The sequence below is a fragment of the Heterodontus francisci genome, chromosome 1 (assembly GCF_036365525.1).
Source record: "Heterodontus francisci isolate sHetFra1 chromosome 1, sHetFra1.hap1, whole genome shotgun sequence".
NCBI classification, from domain to species: domain Eukaryota; kingdom Metazoa; phylum Chordata; class Chondrichthyes; order Heterodontiformes; family Heterodontidae; genus Heterodontus; species Heterodontus francisci.
Genome location: NC_090371.1, coordinates 35,170,143 through 35,196,982, shown reverse-complemented (window position 1 = coordinate 35,196,982; position 26,840 = coordinate 35,170,143). Strand labels below are relative to the sequence as shown.

General features: G+C 43.9%; 1 protein-coding gene across 6 annotated transcripts in view; it reads left to right on the top strand.

Moving 5' to 3' along the window:
* The window catches only part of LOC137368771 (leucine zipper putative tumor suppressor 3-like), a 182,061-nt gene that overhangs the window by 135,150 nt on the left and 20,071 nt on the right, over positions 1–26,840 (top strand). For all 6 annotated transcript variants that reach the window (XM_068028988.1, XM_068028981.1, XM_068028973.1 and 3 more), the window contains one exon: positions 15,485–15,973. In XM_068028988.1, the coding sequence (XP_067885089.1) occupies positions 15,524–15,973 (450 nt within the window). In that variant the 5' untranslated portion in view covers positions 15,485–15,523. The remainder of the gene's footprint in view (positions 1–15,484; positions 15,974–26,840) is intronic.

Genomic DNA, 26,840 nt, shown 5'->3' with positions numbered 1-26,840 from the left:
CTCGTGGCTCACTGGTTCCACTCCAGAGATTTGGACACAAAATCTAGGCAGGCACTGCAGTACAGTACTGAGGGAGCACTGCACTGTTAGAAGTGCCATCTTTTGAGACGTTGAAACCAAGCCTTATCTGTCCCCTTGGGTGGATGGAAAGATTCCTCAACCAATATTGCTCAAAACAGCTTAACTAGTCATTATCACATTGCTGTTCGTGGGACCTTGGCCTTAAACTGCTTTGGGATATCCTGAGGTCATGAAATATAAATGCAAATTATTCTTTTCTTTCCTTTTTTCCTTTTTTATACTGAAGCTCTGTTGCCCTAACTCCAAAGTCAGCAACTCACGTTTGGTGGACCTCCGATGCTGTTGGGAGTAAAGGGAGCCTAGTAGGGAAAACTCAGAGAGCTGGCATACAGCCATTGTTCTCCCGTGACCTAAACTACAGAAGCATTGAATGACTGCCTTTATATAGCATCTTATCACATCACTCAGAAATGTCAACAAGTACCTCACATGCATTGAATTCTGTTAAGTGCAACGACTGTGTACAATTAAGAATTTACAATTTTGTGGGACTCCACTTCCAGCTTTACAGAATGTAACCCCTCATAACAACAGCTTGTATTTATACAGTGCCTGTAATGTAATAAAACATCTCGAGCTGCTTTACCGGAGCATTATAAAGCAAAATTTGATACTGAGCCACATAAGATTTGACCAAAAAACTCTTGATTAAAGAGTTAAGTTTTAGGGAGCATGTTAAAGGAAGAAAGAGAGGTAGAGAGGGTTAGTGGGGTTTAGAGGATAGAATGTGGGAGACTGGCCTAGAGCTTAGGTTCAAGGCAGCTGAAGGCACGGTCTCTCAATGGGGGAGAAATTAAAATTGGGCATGCTTAAGAGATCAAAATTAGAGCAGATATCTTGGAGTGTTTGGGACTGGAGGAGATAACAAGAGATAGTGAGGGACGAAGCCATGGAGGGATTTGAAAGTGAGGATGAGAATTTTAAAATTGAGATGTTGTTTAAATGGGAACCAATTTAGATTGGATGGGTGAACAGAGCTTGATACGAGTAAGGACATGGGCAGCAGAATTTTGGATGACCAAGTTTACAGTGGGTAGAATGTGGAAGGCTGGCCAAGAGTGCATTTGGAATAGTCAAGTCTAGAGGTAACAAAGGCATGAATGAAGACCTCTGCTGCAGATGAGCTGAGGTAGGGGTGGAGTCGGGCAATGTTACAGAGGTGGAATTAGATAATCTCTTAGTGATGATGGGGATATGAGGTTGGAAGCTCATCTTGGAGTCAAATAATGACACCTAGGTTCACAAGGGAACAGTTTGTAGCAGTCGCTGATGACAAGATATTTGCTCATTCAGTACTGGATGCCAGACAAACAGTCTAATCTTTTAGAGGCAGTGGAGGAGTTAAGAGCGGTGATACTGGGTTAGAGCTGGGTGTCGTCAGTATACGTGAGATAACGGACACTGTTTTCGAATGATGTTGCTGAAGGGCAGCATGTAGCTGAGAAATGGTGGTGGCCAAGGAAAGATCTTTGGGACACCAGAGGTAACAGAGTGAGAGCAGGAAGAGAAGCCATTACAGGTGATTCTCTGGCTATAATTAGGGAGGGAATTCCAGAGTTCAGGGCAGAAAGATATCAGGCTGATTCCTAAGATTAGTTCAGTGATTATGACTAATTCAAGCAAACTAAAATTAAATGGGGGGGGCGGTGGTTGGTGAGTTTGAGCTGCTAGAAGGGGTCAAGTGGAAAAAATTTAATGTGACAAGAAATGAATTACGATTGGAAATGGGGGAAAAGATGCTGCTTCTTGTGATAGGATTGTTTCAGCATGAGCTCATTGACTGTATGGGTGTTTAGGTATTAGATCCTGAGTCATTGCCCTCAGACTATATTGCTCGGTCTCTGATGTTGTCTTTGGCACTAATATATTGGAAGTTTCTGTTGGCTGCTGACGGTTTTACGCTCAGCACATTTCAGACACTTTGAAGCTTTGACTCAAGTGGAGCATGATATGAGCATACAGTGGTGCCAGTGACAGTCCAGGCTTTTCCCTTCTCCCATTCTAATAGCCCCCAATCCAGTGTGCCAGTTAACTGTTAACAAACAATGCTTAAAAAAAACACATCACTTTCTAAGATCTTGCAGTGCTCTGCAGTCCAACCACATCCAGTCGTGAATGGTGTTGGACAATTAAACAACTAACAGGTGGAGGATGCTCCACAAATATCCCCATCCTCAATGATGGGGGAGCCCAGCACATCAGTGCAAAAGACAAAGCTGAAGCATTTGCTCCAGAAGTGCCAAGTGGATGATCCATCTCAGCCTCCTCCTGAAGTCCCTGGCATTACAAATGCCATTACAATTCGATTCACTCCACGTGATATCAAGAAACGACTGAAGGCACTGGATACTGCAAAGGCTATGGGCCCTGACTACATTCCAGCAATATTATTGAAGACTTGTGCTGCAGAACTAGCCACACCCCGAGCCAAGCTCAGTACAGCGACAACACTGGCATCTACCTGGCAATGTGGAAAATCGCCCAAGTATGTCCTGTACACAAAAAGCCAGACAAATCCAACCCAGTCAATTACCACCCCATCAGTCTACTCTCAATCATCAGTAAAGTGATGGAAGGGGTCGTCGGCAGTGCTATCAAGCGGCACTTGCTCATCAATAACCTGCTCACTGATGCGCAGTTTGGGTTCCACCAGGGCCACTCAGCTTCTGACCTGATGAAAGGTCACAGACCTGAAATGTTAACTCTGCTTCTCTCTTCACAGATGTTGCCTGACCTGCTGAGTATTTCGAGCACTTTCTGTTATTATTTTGTCAGAACTAATGGCTAGTCAGAATATTTTTCTGATTACAGCTCTGAAGGGCCTCTGGGCATTTTTATATGTTAAAGTTGCTATAAGCATGAGTTGCTACTGCTGTTTCTGGCATTCATCCTTTCCCCTTCACACACCCTCTGTTTAGAAGAATTGGCCAGCAGAACCTTGACTCTGAGATTGTTGGCAGCCTTTCCCTCCCCTTTATATCTCCAAGATACTGAGGGAGTTCTGCACTGTCGGAGGTGCCATCTTTCAGATGAAACATTAAACCGAGGCTCCATCTGCCCTCTCAGGTGGACGTGAAATATTCCGCGATTTGAGGATGAGCAGGTGAATTCTCCCCAGTGTCTTGTTCAATATTTATCCTTCAGCCAATATCCTTAAAACATATTATCTGGTCATTATCACAAAGCTGTTCGAGAGATCCTGCCTTGCACAAACTGGCTGCCATCTTAGCTACATTGTAACATTGGCTACACTACAAAAGTATTTCATTAGATTGCAAAGCACTTTGGGGATGTCCTGAGGTCACGAAAGGTGTTGTGTATATAAAATGCTTTTCTTTACTAGTTAGTAGGATTGGTCAAAAGACGCCTCTCCTCATCTCAGCTGGTTATTAAGGTCATCAACAAAAGCTCTGTTACAACCCCATTCTTGATGGGGTTGAGTGCTGTTTTCTTTTCCCTTAAGAAGTCGGTTGCCAAGCCTCTAGGTTTGTCCCAGAGTCTCCAGGAATTGAAGATTAATCTCCAGGACACTGCTGTTCGCAACCGAGCAGAAAAAAATCATCAGAGCATTAAATGAGATTTTGTTTTTTCTTTACATTTTCTTGGAACACATTTTGTTTGTTAGTTATAAATATTGGAGATGGGAGAAAAAGCATATTTCACTATCAGTCAAGATTAATCCAGTTGGGTAACAGTGTCTGTTTCCCCTTCCAATTGGTTAATAAAGGCAGTGTGCCTCAGATAGACCAGTGGCCCCTATTGAAAGGTGATTGACATGAAACATTAACTCTGTTTTTCTCTCTCTATAGTTGCTGTCTGACCTGCTGAGTGTATTTGCAGAATTTTTTGTTTTTATCTCTGATTTCCAGCCTCTGCAGTATTTTGCTTTTGTGTTTGTGTGGGGACAGGCTGGTTCAAGACAGGAGGTCATGTGATGGGATTTCCAGGAATGCACCCAGCAAAAGTTGGCAACCATGTTAGGAAGCCTTCATTCATGAGTAAAAAGACCAGTAGAGAATGCATATCAAGGGGATCTGCCTTTGACTGAAGGCACTGGATACCGCAAAAGCTATGGGCCCTGACAATATTCCGGCAATAGTACTGAAGATCTGTGCTCCAGAACTTGCTGCGTCCCTAGCCAAGCTGTTCCAGTATAGCTCCAACACTGGCATCTACCCTGTAATGTGGAAAATCGCCCAGGTATGTCCTGTACATAAAAAGCAGGACAAGTCCAACCCGGCCAATTACCGCCCCATCAGCCTACTCTCAATCATCAGTAAAGTGATGGAAGGTGTCATCAACAGTGCCATCAAGCGGCACTTGCTGAGCAATAACCTGCTCAGTGACGCTCAGTTTGGGTTTTGCCAGGGCCACTCGGCTCCTGACCTCATTACAGCCTTGGTTCAAACATGGACAAAAGAGCTGAACTCCAGAGGTGAGGTGAGTGTGACTGCCCTTGACATCAAGGCAGCATTTGACCGAGTATGGCATCAAGGAGCCCTAGCAAAACTGAGGTCAGTGGGAATCGGGGAAAACCCTCCGCTGGTTGGAGTCATACCTTGCGCAAAGGAAGATGGTTGTGGTTGTTGGAGGTCAATCATCTGAGCTTCAGGACATCACTGCAGGAGTTCCTCAGGGTAGTGTCCTAGACCCAACCATCTTCAGCTGTTTCATCAATGACCTTCCTTCAATCATAAGGTCAGAAGTGGGGATGTTCGCTGATGATTGCACAATGTTCAGCACCATTCGCGACTCCTCAGATACTGAAGCAGTCCGTGTAGAAATGCAGCAAGACTTGGACAATATCCAGGCTTGGGCTGATAAGTGGCAAGTAACATTCGCGCCACACAAGTGCCAGGCAATGACCATCTCCAACTGGAGAGAATCTAACCATCTCCCCTTGACATTCAACGGCATTAGCATCGCTGAATCCCCCACTATCAACATCCTAGGGATACCATTGATCAGAAACTGAACTGGAGTAGCCATATAAATACCGTGGCTACAAGAGCAGGACAGAGGCTAGGAATCCTGAGGCGAGTAACTCGCCTCCTGACTCTCCAAAGCCTGTCCACCATCTACATGGGACAAGTCAGGAGTGTGATGGAATACTCTGCACTTGCCTGGATGGGTGCAGCTCCAACAACACTCAAGAAGCTCGACACCATCCAGGACAAAGCAGCCCGCTTGATTGGCACCCCATCTACAAACATTCACTCCCTCCACCACCGACGCACAGTGGCAGCAGTGTGTACCATCTACAAGATGCACTGCAGCAATGCACCAAGACTCCTTAGACAGCACCTTCCAAACCCGCGACCTCTACCAACTAGAAGGACAAGGGCAGCAAATACATGGGAACACCACCACCTGCAAGTTCCCATCCAAGTCACACACCATCCTGACTAGGAGCTATATCGCCGTTCCTTCACTGTCCCTGGGTCAAAATCCTGGAACTCCCTTCCTAACAGCACTGTGGGTGTACCTACCCCAAATGGACTGCAGCGGTTCAAGAAGGCAGCTCACCACCACCTTCTCAAGGGCAATTAGGGATGGGCAATAAATGCTGGTCTGGCCAGCGTCGCCCACATCCCATGAATGAATATTAAAAAAAAAACATCTTTGATGTTACTAGCTCCAAAAATATAACAAAACCAGCCGGACAGGAGACTCGCTTACTGTCTGTGAATGTACTAAATTCCCAAGTTAAACAGAGCCACTTGTTCCTAGTCAGTCAGACACTACAAAGTAAGGGGTCTCAACCAGCATCTTTTGGAAATTTGACTTTGATAGGTTGGACGCAAGCCAAAAAAGGAACAATGTCTTTATTTTGCCTTTGTAGCTACCAGTTCAACCTGTTTCTGAGCCTTTAGCTATGCAGTGACTCAGATTTAAATGAGATGATGTGTATTTAAATGGCTACACAATGAACCCTTTTCTGTAAGGGCAGAGAACAATATTGAAAGCTCTTTTGTTGTCGTGCAGCTCAGTCTCATTAACAAAAACAGAAAGTGCTGTCAACGGTCTGCGGTCAGACAGTATCGGTGGAGAGAGAAACAATGAAAGAAAACAGAGAGAATGCACAAACTCTTTCAGACCTGGAAGATATTACAGATGAACAACAGTCAGTGGAAAATAAAATGGACCAGAGTGTAAAACGATTCACTGTTTGTGGGAACTTGCTGTGCACAAATTGACTGCCATGTTTCCAACATTAACACATCAACTGCACTTCAAAAGATAATTCAATGGCTGTAAAGCACTTTGGGAAATCCTGAGGTCATGAAAGGCACTATATAAATGCAAGTCTTTCTTTGGGGAGAATTCCAGAATTCCCTTTCCCTTTGTATGGTAAAAATACTTCTGATATCCCTTCTATAAGTTGTAGCTCAAAGATTTTAAGACTTTATCCCCCCCCCCCCTCCCTGTTCTGAATTCCCCTATCAGAGGAAATATTTCTCTGTCTACCATATTGAATCCCTTTATCATTTTAAACACCTCAGGATCTGCAACATGAGATCATTCTCTAACTGTTGAAGAGCTACTTTCTACTCAGCAATTATTGGCCAGCAAGAACCATAGTGAGTGCAGCATCTATTTTTTTTCATTTTCACTAACCTTTTCCCAGTAGAGAGATTGTACTGTATTTACATGGGGCATATTTTCATACTCTGGTACCTGCGCTTTCCGTTCCTTTCCTATAATTACGTTGTTTGGTTGCATTCTTGCAACAAGTAGATAACTCAGCAGTGTCAAAGTAAGGGCTCCAATTTATGCGCTGCATGGTATGAGAAATTTCGAAATGGAAGGCTTCAAAAATACTTCTGTTGCTGATGTGCGAAGGATGTGCAAGTCCTGCTTGTTAGAATAGTATTAAAACGGTGACTTCCAAATTACACTGAGACATTTGAGTCATAGGATTCTACAGTACAGAAGACAGCCATTCAGTCATTAAGTCTGGTTGTCTGAAAGAACCACTTACTCTCCCCTTTCAATATTTTTTCTTTTTCATATATAAACTTCCCTTTTTAAAAACATTTATGGATTTTGCTTCCATCACTGTTTCTGGTAGGGTGTGGGATCCTAACAGCCCTCTGTGTAAAGGCATTCTTCCTGACCTCTCCCCTATTTGCGGGATAATGTACTTAGACTCGGCAACTAGTGGAACTGGGTTTTTCCAATTTACTTTATGAAGCTTTTATCATGTTGAATGACTCTATCAGATGTCCTCTTAACCTTTTTTTTCAATGAAAAATGCCCCAGTTTGTTTCTTATCTACTCACAATAGCATCCCATCGCTGGTTTCTATGAATGTTTGCCCATTGATGTGGAGTTACTGTTTTTAACAAAGGGATTAAACACTTTGTTAAAATTATTACTGTCTTTGTTAAAATAGAAAGAAAGACTTGTATTTTTATAGTGTCTTTAACAATCTCCAGGTGTCCCATAGACCTTTACAGCCAATAAAGTACTTTTGAAGTGTAGTCACAAATAGAAGACAAAGGATATTCAAACACAGCCATTAAGTATTTACATTCTAGTATTTATAAATTTATTTCAAGACCACCATTTTATTGATTCCTATTTCGCCACATCCCCTCCCCCAAACCTACACAGTCTTTGATTATAATGAAATGTTACTGATTCCTTTGCCATCACAGTGTGTCAGCTCAATAAAATGGCTGGTGCGAAAGACTGTCAGGGGACTGTAGGTCCCCAACCTGGCATTCCATTTACTAGCTTGAGAAAGAAGAAAGCAGCTGTGTAAGAACCCTATGTGAGAACCCTATTCCCTCTCCCTTGGTGTGACATTTCTGTCCGTGAGGAAGTGCCTGGCCTTCCACTTGTCTAATCACAGAATCACAGAATAATACAGTACAGAAGAGGCCCTTCAGCCCATCGAGTCTGCACCGATGCATTAAAACACCTGACCTGTCTACTTAATCCCATTTGCCAACACTTGGCCCATGGCCTCGAATGTTATGACGTGCCAAGTGCTCATCCAGGTACTTTTTAAAGGATGAGGCAACCTGTCTCTATCACCCTCCCAGGCAGGGCATTCCAGACCGTCACCACCCTCTGGGTAAAAAAGTTCTTCCTCAAATCCCCCTTAAACCTCCCGCCCCGCACCTTAAACTTAAACTTGTGACCCCTCGTAACTGACCCTTCAACTAAGGGGAACAGCTGCTCCCTATCCACCCTGTCCATGCCCCTCATAATCTTGTACACCTCGATCGGGTCACCCCTCAGTCTTCTCTGCTCCAGTGAAAACAACCCAAGCCTATCCAACCTCTCTTCATAGCTTAAATGTTCCATCCCAGGCAACATCCTGGTGAATTGCCTCTGCACCCCCTCCAATGCAATCACATCCTTCCTATAATGTGGCGACCAGAATTGCACACAGTACTCCAGCTGTGGCCTTACCAAAGTTCTGTACAACTCCAACATGACCTCCCTGCTTTTGTAATCTATGCCTCGATTGATAAAGGCAAGTATCCCATATGCTTTTTTCACCACCCTAATAACCTGCCCTTCTGCCTTCAGAGATCTATGGACAAACACGCCAAGGTCCCTTTGTTCCTCGGAAATTCCCAGTGTCAGGCCATTCATTGAATACTTTCGTGTCACATTACTCCTTCCAAAGTGTATCACCTCACACTTTTCAGTGTTAAATTCCATCTGCCACTTTTCTGCCCAATCTTTCCCAAATCAAGATTACACTTATGAAGAGAATCATATATGAACATAGGACATTGGAGCTTCACTGGACTGCATCATCTCTCCAGTGATTTGGTGCTTTAGTTAGCAGGAGGTATTAGATAACATAAAATATGGAATGAGAATGAGCCATTTGATCCATTGGGGTCCATTCCTTCCATAGACCTCTACAATCTAACCCGTCATGGATTTCAGCCCTATGTATTTCATCTCTTAGGAAAAGGCTCTGCAAACTCTCTCCATGCCCCAGTGATATCGAGTCCTACGTTAATCATCTTTGACTAGTTGCTTTTCTTGGCATGACATTGCATCCAGCAGCTCAAGAATCATGTTCCATGTGGCACTCAGTCATCTCGAGTTGCCCTGATCCTTTTAACTCATTGGCCATATGGTCACCCAGCTCATTATTTAACGGTGTTAATCAGCCCAGCATTAACTGCTTTAGTTGGGCGTGCATTTCACAGACTCATTGCTCTTCAGAGGTAAAAGCATTTCTTCAAATCTCGTGTCTTCCCTTGAGTTTGTGAATTTTATCCTTGTACCAGCTAGTTCTGTTGTTATGGCAAAAGGCTTGAAAAATTGGGCTTTTTACACTGGAGCAGAAATGGTTAATGAGAAATTCACTGATGGTGTTCAAAATTATGATTGATCCTAAGATGATAAGTTGACTATTTTCATAATTTATAAAGGACTTTAAAGTCAGTGTTGTTGGAAAAGAAATGAAGGGGGGAGTTTGAAGGTTTTTTCTATAAAGTGGGTTATTGCACCTTGGGAGGAATAACTACAATATGATCAGATTCATTTCCAATTGGAAATGAAGAAGCGGGCCTATGAGGATTGTATGCATTATAATGAAATGGCTAAGGGAGAATATGAGAAAATAAGATGAGATTAAGGATGGATAAGAGGAAATACAAAAAAAATCACAAAGCTTCAGATGGAATTGTGCTTTTGAGCAGAGAAGGGTCATCAATTTGCAGAAAATCATAAAATCGCTGTAGTATTTAACAATTCACATGGGTCTTTACAAAGGAGAAGGATAATAAGTCCAGCATTGCCTCGATTTAAAAAAAAAATTCTCTTCCTTGTTTTCAAATCCTTCCATGGCCTCTATCACTGTAACCTCATCCAGTCCAATAACCCTTTGAGACCTTTGCGCCCCTTCAACTCTGGCCTCTCGCGCATCTCCGATTTTAATCACTCCACCATTGGTGGCTATGCCTCTATCTGCCAAGGCCTAAAGCTCTGTAATTACCTCCCTAAATGCCTCAGCCTCTCTATTCCTCCCTCTTCTTTTCAGAACTCCTTAAAACCTATCTCTTTGGTCACCTACCCTAACATCGCCTTATGAGTCCGTTTTGTGCCTGTAAAATGAGCACAGTGGCATCCAATTTCTAAGCCTGTACCCTTAATTAAGCAGGAAATTACTACTTGTCAAGATGAGCAAAGAGACCGTTGGAAATAGGCAGCATGTACTTCAAAATGGATGTTCGTGCTTGGTAAACATCATGGAATGTGTTTAAAATTATAAACAGGTGAAGTGAATGTAAGAAGACTGTTGCTATAGGTTGGCTACAATAAGCAGCGACAGATACAAGATTAAATGTGAGAGATTTAGAGTAGCCGGGGGAAGAAACGTCTTTATGCGGAGAGTCGTACGGCTGTGGAATTCACTTCCACACCTAGTGGTTGTGGCATAGGCTATGTCAACATTGATTATTAATTTAGATAAGTGGATAAAGAGAAAAGACCTGTGGAACAGAGTGAATAAATGTGATTAGGCCAATTTGCTTGTGTGGAGGATAAGCATCAACATAGACTGGTTGAGCCGAATGACCTGTTGATGTTGTAACTCGTATGTGTAACATGGAATGCTTTACCACAAGATGCCATTGAGACCGAGGCTATTGAAATGAAATTGTGTAAGTATTTGAAAAAGAAAATAGGATATGGAGAAAGAGTGAGCATCAGCACAGGTAACATTAGCTAGACAGCTTCCTTCTATGTTGCAATCACTACAGTTCTGTGATTCTGCTTTATTGCCCAAATTAAAGAGGGGATAACTAGAGATTGTTTGTTTTTATTCGTTCCTGGGATGTGGGCATCGCTGGCTAGACCAACGTTTATTGGCGTAATATCAGCTCAAGAAGAGTGGCTGAAGCCTAAACGAGCAGTTCACTGCTTTGTGTTTCAGGATCAGTGTGTAAGGAGCTCTGGTACACATGATGTGATGTGGGACTCGTGAACTTATTTGTTTAAAATCAAATGTCAGGATGAGAAAGGTGGAAGGAGCACCTGTTATTCGTGTGAAGAGAGCTAATCCAGCTGGGAGATTGGTACTAGAGGGGAAAATATGACTGCTGAGTGATGTAACTGCTCTTCAAGCAGATGCTTTGCAAATCCCACAGGAAATTTAAGAAAGAAAGCCTTGATGTTTTATTCCAAATAGAAACATTACACATACATAAATACACAATGGAACAGTTTCCATCAATCAGTTGACCGTCTTTGTTTTGTTGATGAATCTTTGTCCAGTGTATTTGAACAATTTAGAGTACACAGCAGCACATTGTGCTTTGTCACTACTGGTTTGTCAATCTGAAACAATTTACTGGTGAATTCTGTGTACTGAATGTTGCTTTTTATATCATGATGGGTGTTCCACAGTCTTACAACTCTCTCCGTGTAAAGAAATTTCTCCTCCCCCCTGCTCTAAATCTCACTTAATATTGTATCTGTGGGCCCTTATTTCATACCTTTTCACGAGTGGAATCAGTTTGCTTATATCGACCCTGTTCCACACCTTTATAGCTTTAAATGCTTTGTTCATGATGTCAGCAGCACTGCCAAGGCCATATTCATTCCACATAACTAGATAACCCTGAGAAGGTGATGGTGGGCCCTCCCCTTGATCTGCTGTAATCCGTGTGATGTTGGAGCTCCTGCTGATAAGTAGGGGATGCAGCAACGATGAAGGGACAGTGATACATGTCCAAATCAGGGTAGTGTATGACTGGGTGAATTTTACAAGTCAGTTCACAATGTGGTTAGACACTGAGCTGTACAAACCGGGAACATGCAGCCTCAGTGTCTCCATCTGCACTGTTAGATGACCTCAGCAGGTTGCTAGTGAGGGTGCTACAATTGGTCTCCGCCTGCTGCGCCGGGAACGAAAATGTTTAACCAGAGTTCCAGCTCTAGGTTTAAATGCAATGATAATTTTATAAATTATTCATTCACATGATGTGGGCATCTCTGATAAGACTGGCCTTCATTGTTCATCTGTAATTGCCCTTGAGAACAGCAACTTAAAGAAATAAAATGTCCCAAGGCTTCACAGCAGCGTTATAAAATAAAATATGACACGTAGCCACAAAAGAAGATATTGGCTGGAATTTTATACCCCCTGCAGGAGCAAGCTGGAGATGGTGAGGGGGGTGGGCGGCATAAAATTGAGTGGGATGTGGGGGGTGTCATTTGCGTCGCCTTCCCGCCCCTGCTGCAATTTTACCAGCGGCGGGGGAGCTAATAAATGGCCCGCCCAACCCAGGCCACTTGAGGACCTCCTACCACTGCTGGTTTATTACCAGTGGTACCCAACTAGGGAAGTAGACAGTATTCCATCATACTCGTGACTTGTGCTTTGTGGCTTTGGGAGTCAAGAGATGTGTTACTCACCTCAGAATACCCAGCCTCTGAGCTGCTCTTGTCTCCACACTATTTATGTGGCTGACCAAGTTAAGTTTTTGGTCACTGCTGACCCTCCGGATGCTGATGGTGGGGGATTCAGCGATGGTAATGGTGTCAAATGTCTCTTGTCATTGCCTGGTAATTGTGTGGTGAAAATGTTACTTGCCGGTTATCAGCCCAAGCCTGGATGTTGTCCAGGTCTTGCTGCATGAGGGCACCGACTGCTTCAGTATCAGAGGAATTGGGAATGGAACTGACTCCTGGTGGAATCCTACGTGTTGTGTGTGCTGTGAGATGATCTTAAGAGGATCACCTTTTAAGAAGCTGTAAGTGAAGGTCACCGGAGGAAGTGATGTCACATCAAACATGACCAGGGAATTGGGGCTGGAGCCTGACAGAGTATATATGTTCTAGTTAAGTCATAATAACCCACATTTTCTTTGGATATTATTTGGAGTCCTGTGAATCTTACAATAGCTCACATACCAAAATAACAAATAATATTACAGCATGTGCATGCGTATCAGTTTGACCCTGGCTTTCAGGGATGTTACACTGATTGGCCAGCTCTCGCATGAATGATGGCCACTTGAGGAAAGTACCATTGGATCATTAACACTATTAGAACTGTACTCCAGCTTTTGTTTCCCCCTTCTGGTGATGAGGGGTACGGGAAGAAAATCAAAGGGTGACAATGATATTAATGTTCCTGGCATTACAGTGGCATTTCACTGGAACGACGGAGGTGGAGGGGCAACATGATAGAGGTTTACAAAGTTATGAGCGGCGTGGATAGTCAGAAGCTTTTTCCCAGGGTGGAAGAGTCAGTTACTAGGGGACATAGGTTTAAGGTGCGAGAGGCAAAGTTTAGAGGGGATGTTCGAGGCAAGTTCTTTACACAGAGGGTGGTGAGTGCCTGGAACTTGCTGCCGGGGGAGGTGGTGGAAGCAGGTACGATAGCGACGTTTAAGAGGCATCTTGACAAATACATGAATAGGATGGGAATAGAGGGATATGGTCCCCGGAAGTGCAGAAGGTTTTAGTTTAGGCAGGCATCAAGGTCGGCGCAGGCTTGGAGGGCCGAATGGCCTGTTCCTGTGCTGTACTGTTCTTTGTTCTTTATACAGATTTACCGAAATTCATGAACTCCGAAGATCAGTTCATATTTTTTCAATTTACGAAAACAATAACCGCTTGGAGAGAACAAAGAGGAAAAAGTAACATGAAGCAGTGAACATCCTTAAATAATTATTCAACCTCTGATGTGATCTTAACTATTGCACCTAATGAGGATGTACCTGAATCCATAACTTTACCCTTCCTGGAGCTGGCATAATCAGCAGCTGATTGGTTAATACCTAAATATCATGTGCTAGCTTTAATTAGATCCTGGAACAAGGCTATATCAACAACAACTTGCATTTATATAGCATCTTTAACATAGTGAAACATCACAAGGTACTTCACAGGAGTGTAATCAGATAAAAATTGACAGGAAGCTAAAGAAAGAGACTTTTGGCCAGTCACCAAAAGCTTGGTGAAAAAGCTACGTTTTAAGGAGCATCATAAAGCATGAGAAAGTGATGGAGAGGTTTTGGGAGGGAATTCCAGAGCTTGGGTCCGAGGCAACTGAAAGCACAGCTGCCAATGGTGGGGTGAAAGAAGTGGGTGATGTATGGGGTGAAAGCCGGAACAGGCTACTGAGTTGGATGATCAGCTATGATCGTAATGAATGGTGGAGCAGGCTCGAAGGGCCGAATGGCCTACTTCTCCTATTTTCTATGTAAGAGCCCAGAATTGGAGTTCTCAAAGGGTTGGAGGAGGTTACAGAGACATTGTTGGCAGGGCCTTTACAAAGCTCCAAGCGCACATGTAATACTTAATATTTTGACTCGTGTGTTCATTTTCAACCATCTGTGAGGCTGCAGAATGTGCTCCATTCTGTTGAATTCTATGCAAATTCTTCTTGCACAGGACATATTTGCCCGTTGTTTATTTAATATTTTTGTCAGGATCATTACATCAGACTTTCACTAAATCAGTTTTATGGCTATTCATCACTTGACAGCAGAACTGGAATAAATTGAAACTCTGAGCAATAAGTGAGAAGGTTACTGCCAGTGCCATGTGTTGACAGTGAGCTATGGGATAAAAATTACACAGTGGGTTGGGTGGTGGGGTTGTGGAGGGAGTCACTGTAAATAAATTGTCCCATTTGTTCCCAAAACCTCAGTATCATTGCTAAATGTAGAAGTAAGGTGACAGATTTCCTATTAGAGGAGATATGCCAGCAATAAAATGAGGATTTATCCTATTTACTGAAAATGCATCAATTCTTGGATATCTAGAGTGGAAGTCTACATCAACATGCATATAAATCACCTCCCTCCCCATCTGTTTTAAAATGTGAAATTCCTCTGGTGGTTTTAGCCATGCAAACCAGGAAACACCCAGTTTCCATCTGCAGTCAGGGCTGCGTATATTCCACTCTTTGTTAGTATACTCACTGCTCTGCTGTTTTATCAGGGAGAAAAAAAATCATTTGGATATCTGTAGCTGCAACCTCATTTAAAAAAAAAAAATTGTTTAAAATCATTAACCATAAGCCCCGCAACTGCTGTGGTCTTCCTGCTCCTGTTTCCCAACCTAAGGCCCTACAAGGAGCTAGGCCTGTGCCAGGAATGTGAAGGGGCTGCACAAATGACCCAAACCATCAAATTCAGGCCTAGAGCCATACTTTATGCCAGTTGCCACATGTGGGGTGAGCCGAGGTCCCAGCCCCAAACAAGGGCATTGAAAAAGTCTACTTTTAAATCCAAACCTGGTGTATCCGGTTCCTGGCTTCGTTTGAACCCCTCTCCACTGTACTCATGCCCAAGTTATAACAAGATTGTGCTGGAAGGGCTGAGAATTTTTTCTGGCCTCCATTGCCTTTAATAAATTATCTACTGCTCTTATGACTGTGGGAACTCACCTGTTTCTGTTCACCTTTCAGTGCCACTGACTGATGTTGCTCCATTGTTCCTGAGTCAACATGGCAAAACTTCAAATGCTTTCGGCAACCAGTGAGCCAGGTTACCACAGCTGCGAAGCATACCCTGCGTTTTCTCCCAGATCCATTGATCCGGGCTACTCCCAGGGCAGTATGGGAAGTGTTGGCAGTGGCGTCGCCAACGAGCAGGAGTTCGCGATGAAGAGTGTGAACAGCAACAACCGAGCAGGCCATGCCCAGAACAGCAGTCGGCAGTACGATGGGCTGAGGAATGGGTACACTTCCCGGGAATTCTCCAAACGCTTCTCGACTGATGACAAATGCTTCAAGCCTGAGAAAATGTCTAATTCTTTATACATTAACGGGGACTATCGCACAGGGGACAAAACTAAAACTGACGTAACAAACAATAATGAGAGGAACGTGCCTCCACAGTACAGAGAGCCAAGCAACCCCCCGAAGATACTGCCTGTATCTGGCAAACTAGAACAGGTAATAATGCAGGGTGAGATCTTATTGTCAGGGGAAACAGTGTGACATTGCAACTCATATTGAAAAAAATGCAATACTCTTTTGGAATAGATAGCTCTCCAAAAATGAATTAGAAGTCATTAATCCAGTGAAGGAATTTTATGGTTAACACACTTTCCAATCCTAAATAGGGTGAGTGCAGTTGCTAAAAATTCCTTTTTATTTATTTTATTTTAAATTATTAGGTACAATAAACATAGTGAGAGAGGAAGTACTAGAGGGTCTGACATCCTTGAAAGTGGATAAATTGCCAGGGCCAGATGGATTGCATCCCAGGTTGGTAAAGGAAGCCAGGGAGGAAATAGTGGATGCGCTGAGGATCATCTTCAAATTCTCACTAGATACAGGAGCGGTACCAGATGATTGGAGGTCTGTGCACGTTGTATCATTGTTTAAAAAGAGTGCGAAGGATAGGCCAAATAATTATAGGCCGGTCAGTCTGACATCGGTGGTGGGTAAATTGCTAGCATCAATTCTGAGGGACAGGATAAACTGCCATATAGAAAGACAAGGATTAATCAGGGCTAGTCAGGATGGATTTGTTAAGGGAAGGTCATGTCTTACTAACTTAATTTAGTTTTTTGAGGAAGTAACAAGGAGGATTGATGAGGGTAGTGCAGTGGATGTGGTCTACATGGATTTTAGTAAGGCATTTGACAAGGTCCCACATGGCAGACTGGTCAGCAAAATGAAAGCCAATGGGATACAGGGGAATGTGGCAAGTTAGTAGTCGACGGATGTTTCTTTAAATGGAAAGCTGTTTCCAGTGGTGTTCCACAGGGCTCAGTGTTGGGTCTCTTGCTGTTTGTGGTATATATTAATGATTTGGACTTAAATGTGGGAGGCATGTTTGGGAAATTTGCTGATGACGCAAAATTTGGCCGTGTAGTTGATAATGATAGCTGTAGGCTCTAGAAAGATATCAATGGTTTGGTTGAGTGGGTGGAAAAGTGGCAAATGGAATTCAGTCCAGATGAGTGTGAGATAATGCATTTGGAGAGGGCAAATAAAACGAGGGAATACACAATAAACGGGAGGCTATTGAGAGCGGTAGAAGAAGTGAGAGACCTTGGAGTGCATGTCCACAGGTCCCTGAAGGTGGTAGGACAGGTAGATAGAGTGGTGAAGAAGGCATATAGAATGCTTTCCTTTATTGGCTGAGGTATAGAATTCAAAAGCAGGGATGTAATGCTGGAACTGTATAAAACGCTGGTTAGGCCACAGTTGGAGTACTGCGTACAGTTCTGGTCACCACATTACAGAAAGGATATAATTGCTCTGGAGAGAGTACAGAGGAGATTTACAAGAGTGTTGCCAGGGCTCGAAAGTTGCAGCTATGAGGAAAGATTGGATAGGCCAGGGTTATTTTCCGTAGAACAGAGAAGGCTGAGGGGTGACTTAATAGAGATGTACAAAATTATGAGGGGCCTCGATAGAGTAGACAGGAAGGACCTGTTTCCCCTAGTGGACAGGTCAATTACCAGGGAGCACAGATTTAAGGTGATTGGTAGAAGGATTAGAGGGGATATGAGGAAAAACTTTTTCACGCAAAGGGTGGTGTGTGTGGAATTCACTGCCAGGAATGGTGGTGGAGGCAGAAACCCTCAATTCTTTTAAAAGGTACCTGGACCTGCACCTGAAGTGCTGTAATCGGCAAGGCTATGGACCAGCTGCTGGAAGGTGGAATTAGATTGGGTGGCTAGTTTTTTCGGCTGCACTGACGCAAAGGACTGAATGGCCTCCTTCTGTGCTGTAATTTTTCTATGGTTCTGTGGTTTTATGGTGAGATTGGAGTCCCATCTAGGTCAGACTGTCTCTGAGGACATTAGTGAACCAGTTGGGTTTTTCAACAGATTGTCAGCTTTCGGAGTTATTTTTCTGTTTTTGGCCCATAATTATCAGATTTATTGAATTGTATTTCACAACTGGGATTCTAAACTCTCATTCTGGGTTTCCAGTCCAGTACCATAATCACTACACTATCATACAGCGACAACTTGCATTTATATCGTGTTTTTAACATAGTAAAACGTCTTGTGTCACTGGCGTATTATCAGCCAAAATTTGACACTGAGCTGCACTGAGGCAGTATTAGGTCAGATGAGCTAGTGCCTGATCAAAGAGGTCAAATGAGTTTTAAGGAGGGGAGTGAGGTAGTTAGATGGGGTAGTTTAGGAAGGGTATTCCAGAGCTTAGGGCCTACCCAGCCAAATGCTCGGCCACCATTAATGGGGAGAAGGAAATTATATGCACAAAGGAGTGTTAAAGTTGAAGGAATACAGAGTTCTTAGAGGGTTGTGAGGCTGGAGAAATTTACAAAAATAGGAAAGGGCGATTACAGAGATGGGTACCTTAGCTAACAGCAAGTGGCCAAAGCAGTGAATGCAAGTATACTCCGAAAGGGCATTTACTGAGGTGGTGATAGTGTGTCCGACCCGACCCGAACCCGACACATGTCATCGGGTCCTGTTGAGTTCGGGTCGGGTAGCTATGCTCTAGCTGGTGGTTTTCCAGTATTGTTTGTAAATAGCACCTGGCAGAAGTGCAGGCTTATTGCTGATTTTATCACACCGCTTTAGAAGGTGGAAATGTGACCGAGCTACAGGATTGCCTGGTAGTTTGCAGGAAGATTGGTTCTAATGCAGTTTAAAGAGGATGTGGGCTCAGGTGGAATTGTCAATGATGAAAGCAAAGTGTAACCAGGTTAGAACCAGTCCTTGATTTGACACCTCAAGAACTTTGAAATCACTGTTTAGTGCCTTCAATATAACATGACCCATATCCCAGATAGAGGCTTTAGTCAGATTTGGCTTCATTTAACTGACAACAGCAGCGGTGCATACATCAAAACAAAGAAAATTTTAGGAACAGAAAGAGGCCATTAGGCCTAATAAGTCTATTAGTTTCGATAGAATAACCACAGGCCTGATTCAGACTTAATTGGAGTGAGTTACTCATCGGACAATCCACCAAAATATTCTGCTCTGTTTTTAGGTGTTCACGAGTGTGTGGGTTGTTACTGAAGTTCGTGTAAAAAAAAAAATTACATATTTGGTCTGTAGACTCAATGATTAATCAGGAAAGCTGGGTCATAGTGAGATAATTTTGCGTTCCAAGTATTCTGCAGACCTCTGGTCTATTAATTCTCAATTAGAATGACATTAATGAGATAATTGTATAGTTGATATATGTCCTTTGATGGGGACAATCCCATTTCTTTTGAGCAGATTACTGGACATTGTTGGCCAAGTAATCATTCTGTAATGTGTTGGGGCTGAGGGGGAGGTGTTGGGAATGGGGTGGGGGGAAGTCACATTCCTGATTTAGGAGCTTAGTTCACAGCAGGGTTCGTGGTTTCATCAAGAAGGTGAGGCTCCCAAACCCTCACTGGAAGGAAGGAATGCAGCAGGGTGCATCTTGCTAGGCATCCAGTCCTCCTGTAGAATGGGAGTTTACAATTTGGATCTAACGTGGGCAAGGCTGGCCCTTGTGCTTGTTAGAAGATGCAATATTTTATTACTAGGAAACTGCACAATTGTTTAAAATCAAATATTTACTCACTAATTTATCTTCCATTTACAGAGTAGTACATATGCACAAAGCTTAAGCAAATATATTTTCATGCTGTTTGTCCCCACATTGACATACAGCTGGAAGAAAAAGTAATAGGAAGCAGCAAATATCCTTAAGTAATCACACAACCAGTAATGGAATCTTAACTATTGCACCTAATGTGGGATGTACCTGAATCCATAATACACCCTTTCTTGAAGCTGGCATAGACTTGGGTGCCAATTTTTCCTTGGTTAATGCCTAAATCCCAGCTTTAATTAGATGCTGGAACATGGCTATATCATCAATAACTTGCGTTTCTATAGCACCTTTAACATATTGAAGCATCACAAAATGTTTCACTGAAGTGTAATCAGACAAAATTTGACAGTGAGCCAAAGAAAGACACCAGCTTTGTCAAAGAGATCGATTTTAAAGAGCTTCTTCATGGAGGAGAGCGAGACAGAGAGGTTTAAGGAGGGAATTCCAGAGCTAAGGGCCTAGGCAACTGAAGGCACATTTGCCAATGTTGGAGTGAGGAAGTAGGGGAAGGACAAGAGGCCCGAATCAGAGGAACTCCGAGTTCTTGGAGGGTTTTTGGGGCTGGAGGAGGTTATGGAGATGGGGAGGGGCAAAGCGATGGAGGGATTTGAACACGAGAATGCAAATTTTAAAATCGAGGTGCTTTGGGGGAACGGGAGCCAATGCACATCAATGAACATTCAAACATATGGAATAAATAAATATCTATTCGCATTCTAGATCAGCTACTTTCCTTGACTAAACATTTCCATTGTCTCGACAGTTTTGGTGTCACTGGTGTTTGGTCATTTGTTGTCTGCCAATATATACTCCACCCCAAACTGACCAAATATCCAAACCAACTCCTTTTTTAAAAAAAAAACGGTATCATTTGGAAGTTTGTTGCTTATATTCACACATCTGTCGAAGGTAGTGGTCCTCATCTAAAATCTTGCTTGATGCTAGTTTTTTTTTTCACAAGTCCTGTCCTTTTAGATGTCTGCTCAGTTCAAGTTAAGTCACATGTTAGAACCCTGTTAATAATTGTTCTCGGAATTATTAAAAACCTAGATTTTGACCTTTTCTGTCACAAAATCAAGTCTCTGTTCATAACTTACAGCACAACATGCTGAATCGTGCACAGAGTAACAGTGCTGATGTTTCAGCTGTCCAAAGTCCTTTAACATTTTACTTTTGAAATAATCTCTCTTATTGTTTGTGCCTGGAGAGGGAGGAGTGAGCCTTATCACTGCTGTGCCATGTTAGACCCTTTACAGCACTTTGACCATTGCAAAGCAAGTCTGCAATAAGTGCAAATTGATTGTTCATTCAGCAAAAAGATTTAAATAAAATGCCCCCGTGAGGCACGACTCCCTGTGAACTCATCTGGATCAAAATACAAAATCTTTTGCTTGACCGCACCTTCCCTTACATTTAGATTGTGTTGTGTCAAAATGCTGGTCTAAGTTAGAAGAAACTTTCTTTTACCCTCCTAGAGTTTAATGGTCTGAAAACAGAGTCCTAGCAAATTGCATTTGCTGCTGTTGGTTACTTTCATTAAATGGTTTAACATGGACTGTGAGAAGAATATCTCTCAATGTTATGAGACAATCAAACACTGGACACCATGGGGTGAAATTCATTCTGGGCGATAGTACAATGTGGGCAGCAGCGAATTGCCAGCTCACTTTACCATCGGCTGATTTTTCTTTTCTAATTCAATGGCTGCTGGCTTACTATCACCCGTTTCGTGGACCTCCCAAGCCAAGTGGCTTTCCAGGCCATTTGAGAAGGCATTCGAGAGCCAGTCGCACTGCTGCAATCAGGGATAACGGGTTTCCTTTCCGAATAGCCGTTTGTGAACCAGTTGGGGTTCTACAACAATTGCACACTGTCGGATGGATTTAATGGAGCTGGCAGGGCTCCCAGCACCAGGCCGAAGAGACAGTGGGAACCCCACCGCAGCCATTCGGAACCCTCTGGTTCTATTTAAAGGTGCTTGGAAAATTAACTTCCCGGCGCTGGGATCCCCATTCCTTTAAAGACATGGATCCCAACTCTAAGAGCTTCTGGCCAATCAGGACCAGCAGCTCCATAGTATCAGCAGCGCCCAACAGGAGCGGTGGCCACTGCCAGTACTACAGGAGGCCTTGGAACCAGGCCCAATGCTAGAGACCCAGGTAACTGAGGCAAGGTCACTGGGGATGCCTCTTAAGGGCCTCAATTGTCTTCATGGTTGGAAGGCTATCATTGGCATTTCTCACCCCCAACTTAATTGCAGTGTGACAGGCAAGCAACAGGCCCCCCGCCTCCTGCTGCAATTCTGTAGGGCGCCCCCCCCCCCCACTCCTCCACAAATTCCGGGACCATCTCCAGTGGGGAGCGGGGGGAGGGTACATAAAGCCCAGCCTGGTCTGTGGTGAGAAAGGGTTTTAATGGATGAATCACCTTTTCTCGTTCTATGCCTTTGTACATTATTAAATGAATAGTTTAATGGTAGCACCACTACTGACTGAGCTGGCCGAGTCCTAAAGGACATAGCTGCTAGACTGGGTAGACTGGGTCTGCGGCAGTTGGTGGGGGAACCAACACGAGGGAAGAACATACTCGACCTCGTCCTCACCAATCTGCCTGCCGCAGATGCTTCTGTCCATGACAGTATTGGTAGGAGTGACCACCGCACAATCTTTGTGGAGACGAAGTCCCGCCTTCACATTGAGGATACCCTCCTTCGTGTTGTGTAGCACTACCACCATGCTAAATGGGATACATTTCGAACAGGTCTAGCAATGCAAAACTGGGCATCCATGAGGCACTGTGGGCCATCAGCAGCAGCAGAATTGTACTCAACTACAATCTGTAACCTCCTGGCCCGGCATATCCCTCACTCTACCATTACCATCAAGCCAGGAGACCAACCCTGGTTCAATAAAGAGTGCAGGAGGGCATGCCAGGAGCAGCACCAGGCATACCTCAAAATGAGGTGTCAACCTGGTGAAGCTACAACACAGGACTACTTGCATGCCAAACTGCGTAAGCAGCATGTGATAGACAGAGCTAAGCGATCCCATAACCAACGGATCAGATCTAAGCTCTGCAGTCCTGCCACATCCAGTCGTGAATGGTGGTGGACAGTTAAACAACTAACTGGAGGAGGTGGCTCCACAAATATCCCCATCCTCAATGATGGGGGAGCCCAGCACATCAGTGCGAAAGATAAGGCAGAAGCATTTGCAACAATCTTCAGCCAGAAGTGCCGAATTGATGATCCATCTCGGCCTCCACCTGAAATCCCCAGCTTCAGCCAATTCGATTCACTCTGCGTGATATCAAGAAACGACTGAAGGCACTGGATACCGCAAAAGCTATGGGCCCTGACAATATTCCGGCAATAGTACTGAAGACCTGTGCTCCAGAACTTGCCGCGCCCCTAGCCAAGCTGTTCCAGTACAGCTCCAACACTGGCATCTACCCTGCAATGTGGAAAATTGCCCTTGTATGTACTGCACACACAAGCAGGACCAGTCCAACCTGGCCAACTACCGCCCCATCAGCCTACTCTCAATCATCAGTGAAGTGATGGAAGGTGTCATCAACAGTGTCATCAAGCGGCACTTGCTTAGCAATAACCTGCTCAGTGACGCTCAGTTTAGGTTCTGCCAGGGCCACTCAGCTCCTGACCTCATTACAGCCTTGGTTCAAACATGGACAAAAGAGCTGAACTCAAGAGGTGAGGTGAGAGTGACTGCCCTTGACATCAAGGCAGCATTTGACCGAGTATGGCATCAAGGAGCCCTAGCAAAACTGAGGTCAATGGGAATCAGGGGGAAAACCCTCCGCTGTTTGGAGTCATACCTAGCACAAAGGAAGATGGTTGTGGTTATTGGAGGTCAATCATCTGAGCTCCAGGACATCACTGCAGGAGTTCCTCAGGGTAGTGTCCTAGGCCCAACCATCTTCAGCTGCTTCATCAATGACCTTCCTTCAATCATAAGGTCAGAAGTGGGGATGTTCGCTGATGATTGCACAATGTTCAGCACCATTCGTGACTCCTCAGATACTGAAGCAGTCCATGTAGAAATGCAGCAAGACCTGGACAATATCCAGGCTTGGGCTGATAAGTGGCAAGTAACATTCGCGCCACACAAGTGCCAGGCAATGACCATCTCCAACAAGAGAGAATCTAACCATCTCCCCTTGACATTCAACGGCATTACCATCGCTGAATCCCCCACTATCAACATCCTAAGGGCTACCATTGATCAGAAACTGAACTGGAGTAGCCATATAAATACCGTGGCTACAAGAGCAGGACAGAGGCTAGGAATCCTGAGGCGAGTAACTCACCTCCTGACTCCCCAAAGCCTGTCCACCATCTACAAGGCACAAGTCAGGAGTGTGATGGAATACTCTGCACTTGCCTGGATGGGTGCAGCTCCAACAACACTCAAGAAGCTCGACACCATCCAGGACAAAGCAGCCTGCTTGATTGGCACCCCATCTACAAACATTCACTCCCTCCACCACCGACGCACAGTGGCAGCAGTGTGTACCATCTACAAGATGCAATGCACCAAGGCTCCTTAGACAGCACCTTCCAAACCCGCGACCTGTACCAACTAGAAGGACAAGGGCAGCAAATACATGGGAACACCACCACCTGCAAGTTCCCCTCCAAGTTACACACCACCCTTACTTGGAACTATATCGCTGTTCTTTCACTGTCACTGGCTCAAAATCCTGGAACTCCCTTCCTAACAGCATTGTGGGTGTACCTACCCCACATGGACTGCAGCGGTTCAAGAAGGCAGCTCACCACCACCTTCTCAAGGGCAATTAGGGATGGGCAATAAATGTTGGCCTGGCCTGCGATGCCCACATCCCATGAATGAATATTAAAAAAAAAAATGTGAATTAAGTAGAATCAGAAGCAAGGCAAAAAGTCATCTTTACTGCCCTGTCAGAGTTTTAGCCACCATTCAGCCCTGCACCAGTACAATGTTCTGTCCATCATCACTGATGGGAATAGGGTTGGCAACCCTCCAGCAATGTCCTCGAGTCTCCTGGAGACTGCTGCGAACAAACCCAGAAAAAAAAATCAGAGGCACATTACAAACAAATGTTTATTAGTTCTAAAAATATTGGAGATGGAGTAAAAAGGTTGTTTGACCTGGTTGGAGGTCATATGATAGGAGCATGAATACTTTCAGCCAAAGTTGGCAACCCTAGGTGAGAGTGATGATGAATAATACATATATTCCAGTTTCACCATGAGGACAATCAGCAAGCTCCTCCCAATAGCAACACAAAGAGCTGTGTTAATTGACCGGTTTTATTTTTAGACAGGGAAAGTATGTATGGAATGCAGCACTTGAAAAATCTCTTGCCTGACAAGTATAACAGCATCTATAGAATAATTTGAATTGGGTTATTAATTGTCGATTGTGTGACCTCATGCAAATCAGCCAAAAAGGTTCATTGTTTGATTTACAGTTGATCCAACTGCTGGAACTGGAGGCTTGTTCCTATGGTTAAAAATAGTGGTGCTAATGGCTTGGCCATGTGAGCCGCATGGAAGATGGCAGGATCCCCAAAGACACATTGTACAGCGAGCTCGCCACTGGTATCAGACCCACCGGCCGTCCATGTCTCCGTTATAAAGACGTCTGCAAACGCGACATGAAATCGTGTGACATTGATCACAAGTCGTGGGAGTCAGTTGCCAGCATTCGCCAGAGCTGGCGGGCAGCCATAAAGACAGGGCTAAATTGTGGCGAGTCGAAGAGACTTAGTAGTTGGCAGGAAAAAAGACAGAGGCGCAAGGGGAGAGCCAACTGTGCAACAGCCCCAACAAACAAATTTCTCTGCAGCACCTGTGGAAGAGCCTGTCACTCCAGAATTGGCCTTTATAGCCACTCCAGGCGCTGCTTCACAAACCACTGACCACCTCCAGGCGCGTATCCATTATCTCTCGAGATAAGGAGGCCCAAAAGAAAGAAAGAAGAAATGCCCCCAACTCCCTAGAAACCAGCCAGTGGAATCCAGACAACAAAGTCAAGCATTGGAGTTCCAATAGAATGTTGGTGCCACCATCAATAGAACTAGCCTTAAAATTGAAAGCAGAAACATGCAAATGAAAATACGGCTGTCACATCCTCCCACTCTATGCTGTAGAGGGAGTAAACTCACTTGTAGGAGGCATCTCATGGAACTGGGCAAATTGGATGAAATACTATGCAATCCACAATGCACACACTGCTACACCTCTACCTCTCTTTCCTCCTTTAAAGACCCTCCTCAAACCTTTTTGATCAAGCTTTTGGTCATCTCTACTAATATCTCCTTATGTGACTTGCTGTCAAATTTTGTTTGATAACACTCCTATGAAGCGCCTTGGGGTGTTTTACTATGTTAAAGGCGCTATACAAATGCAAATTGTGGTTTGCACACGAGGGCAATTGCTTCAAAATATTTCTTAAATTCATTTTCTTTTCTTTTCTCTGTCGAATCAGGAAAAATTGTTGGGCTTGAGGTCGAGCCTCTAATAGGAGAAAGGGAATAACTGAGCAAAGCAGAGATGGCGGGAGTGATTTTAATCTACTTGCACGTCGGGAAACTGATGGGTTCGGGTGCAATGCTGCATGTGCACCCTGCTTAATTTTATACCCCGCCTGATTTTGCTCGATTATAAACAATGGAGAGTAATATTGTGTAAGGTGTAAGACAGACATTCCATTCAATTCTGTGGGTTTCCCACCCAGTGTGTGAGGTTAAAATGACTCCCTTGTGTTTCTGGTGATCTTCCAGCTCTCAAAGCTGCCTACAGTGTGAAGGAAATAACTGCAGAGTTGATAAATTCAGACACAAATCTGACAGCTTTTATAACAAGAGTCCATCGCTGGTTGAATGAAGCAGTCCTATTCAAATCATTGGATGGTTTCCAGGGGTGTGTTAAGTTGAGCAATATTAATTCAACATAAACCAATATACAGCATAATTAATTAAGTGCCAGTGTAATTAACCAACTAGTTTGAATAAGTGATGTTCAGGTAGAGACATCCAACTTTAATTGTAGCCAGTTAATCACCCTCATTGCTGTTCGTGAGGCACGGGTGGGAATGCGGAGGGAAATCCAATCAACAGAGCTTTCAAATGAACTCTGCCTACCGGGGTTTTTCAGGAAACTGGCATTGCAACACACCATACCTAAGGGTTGGATGGCAGAAAAGCAATACTTGCAATTATTAAGCGTCTT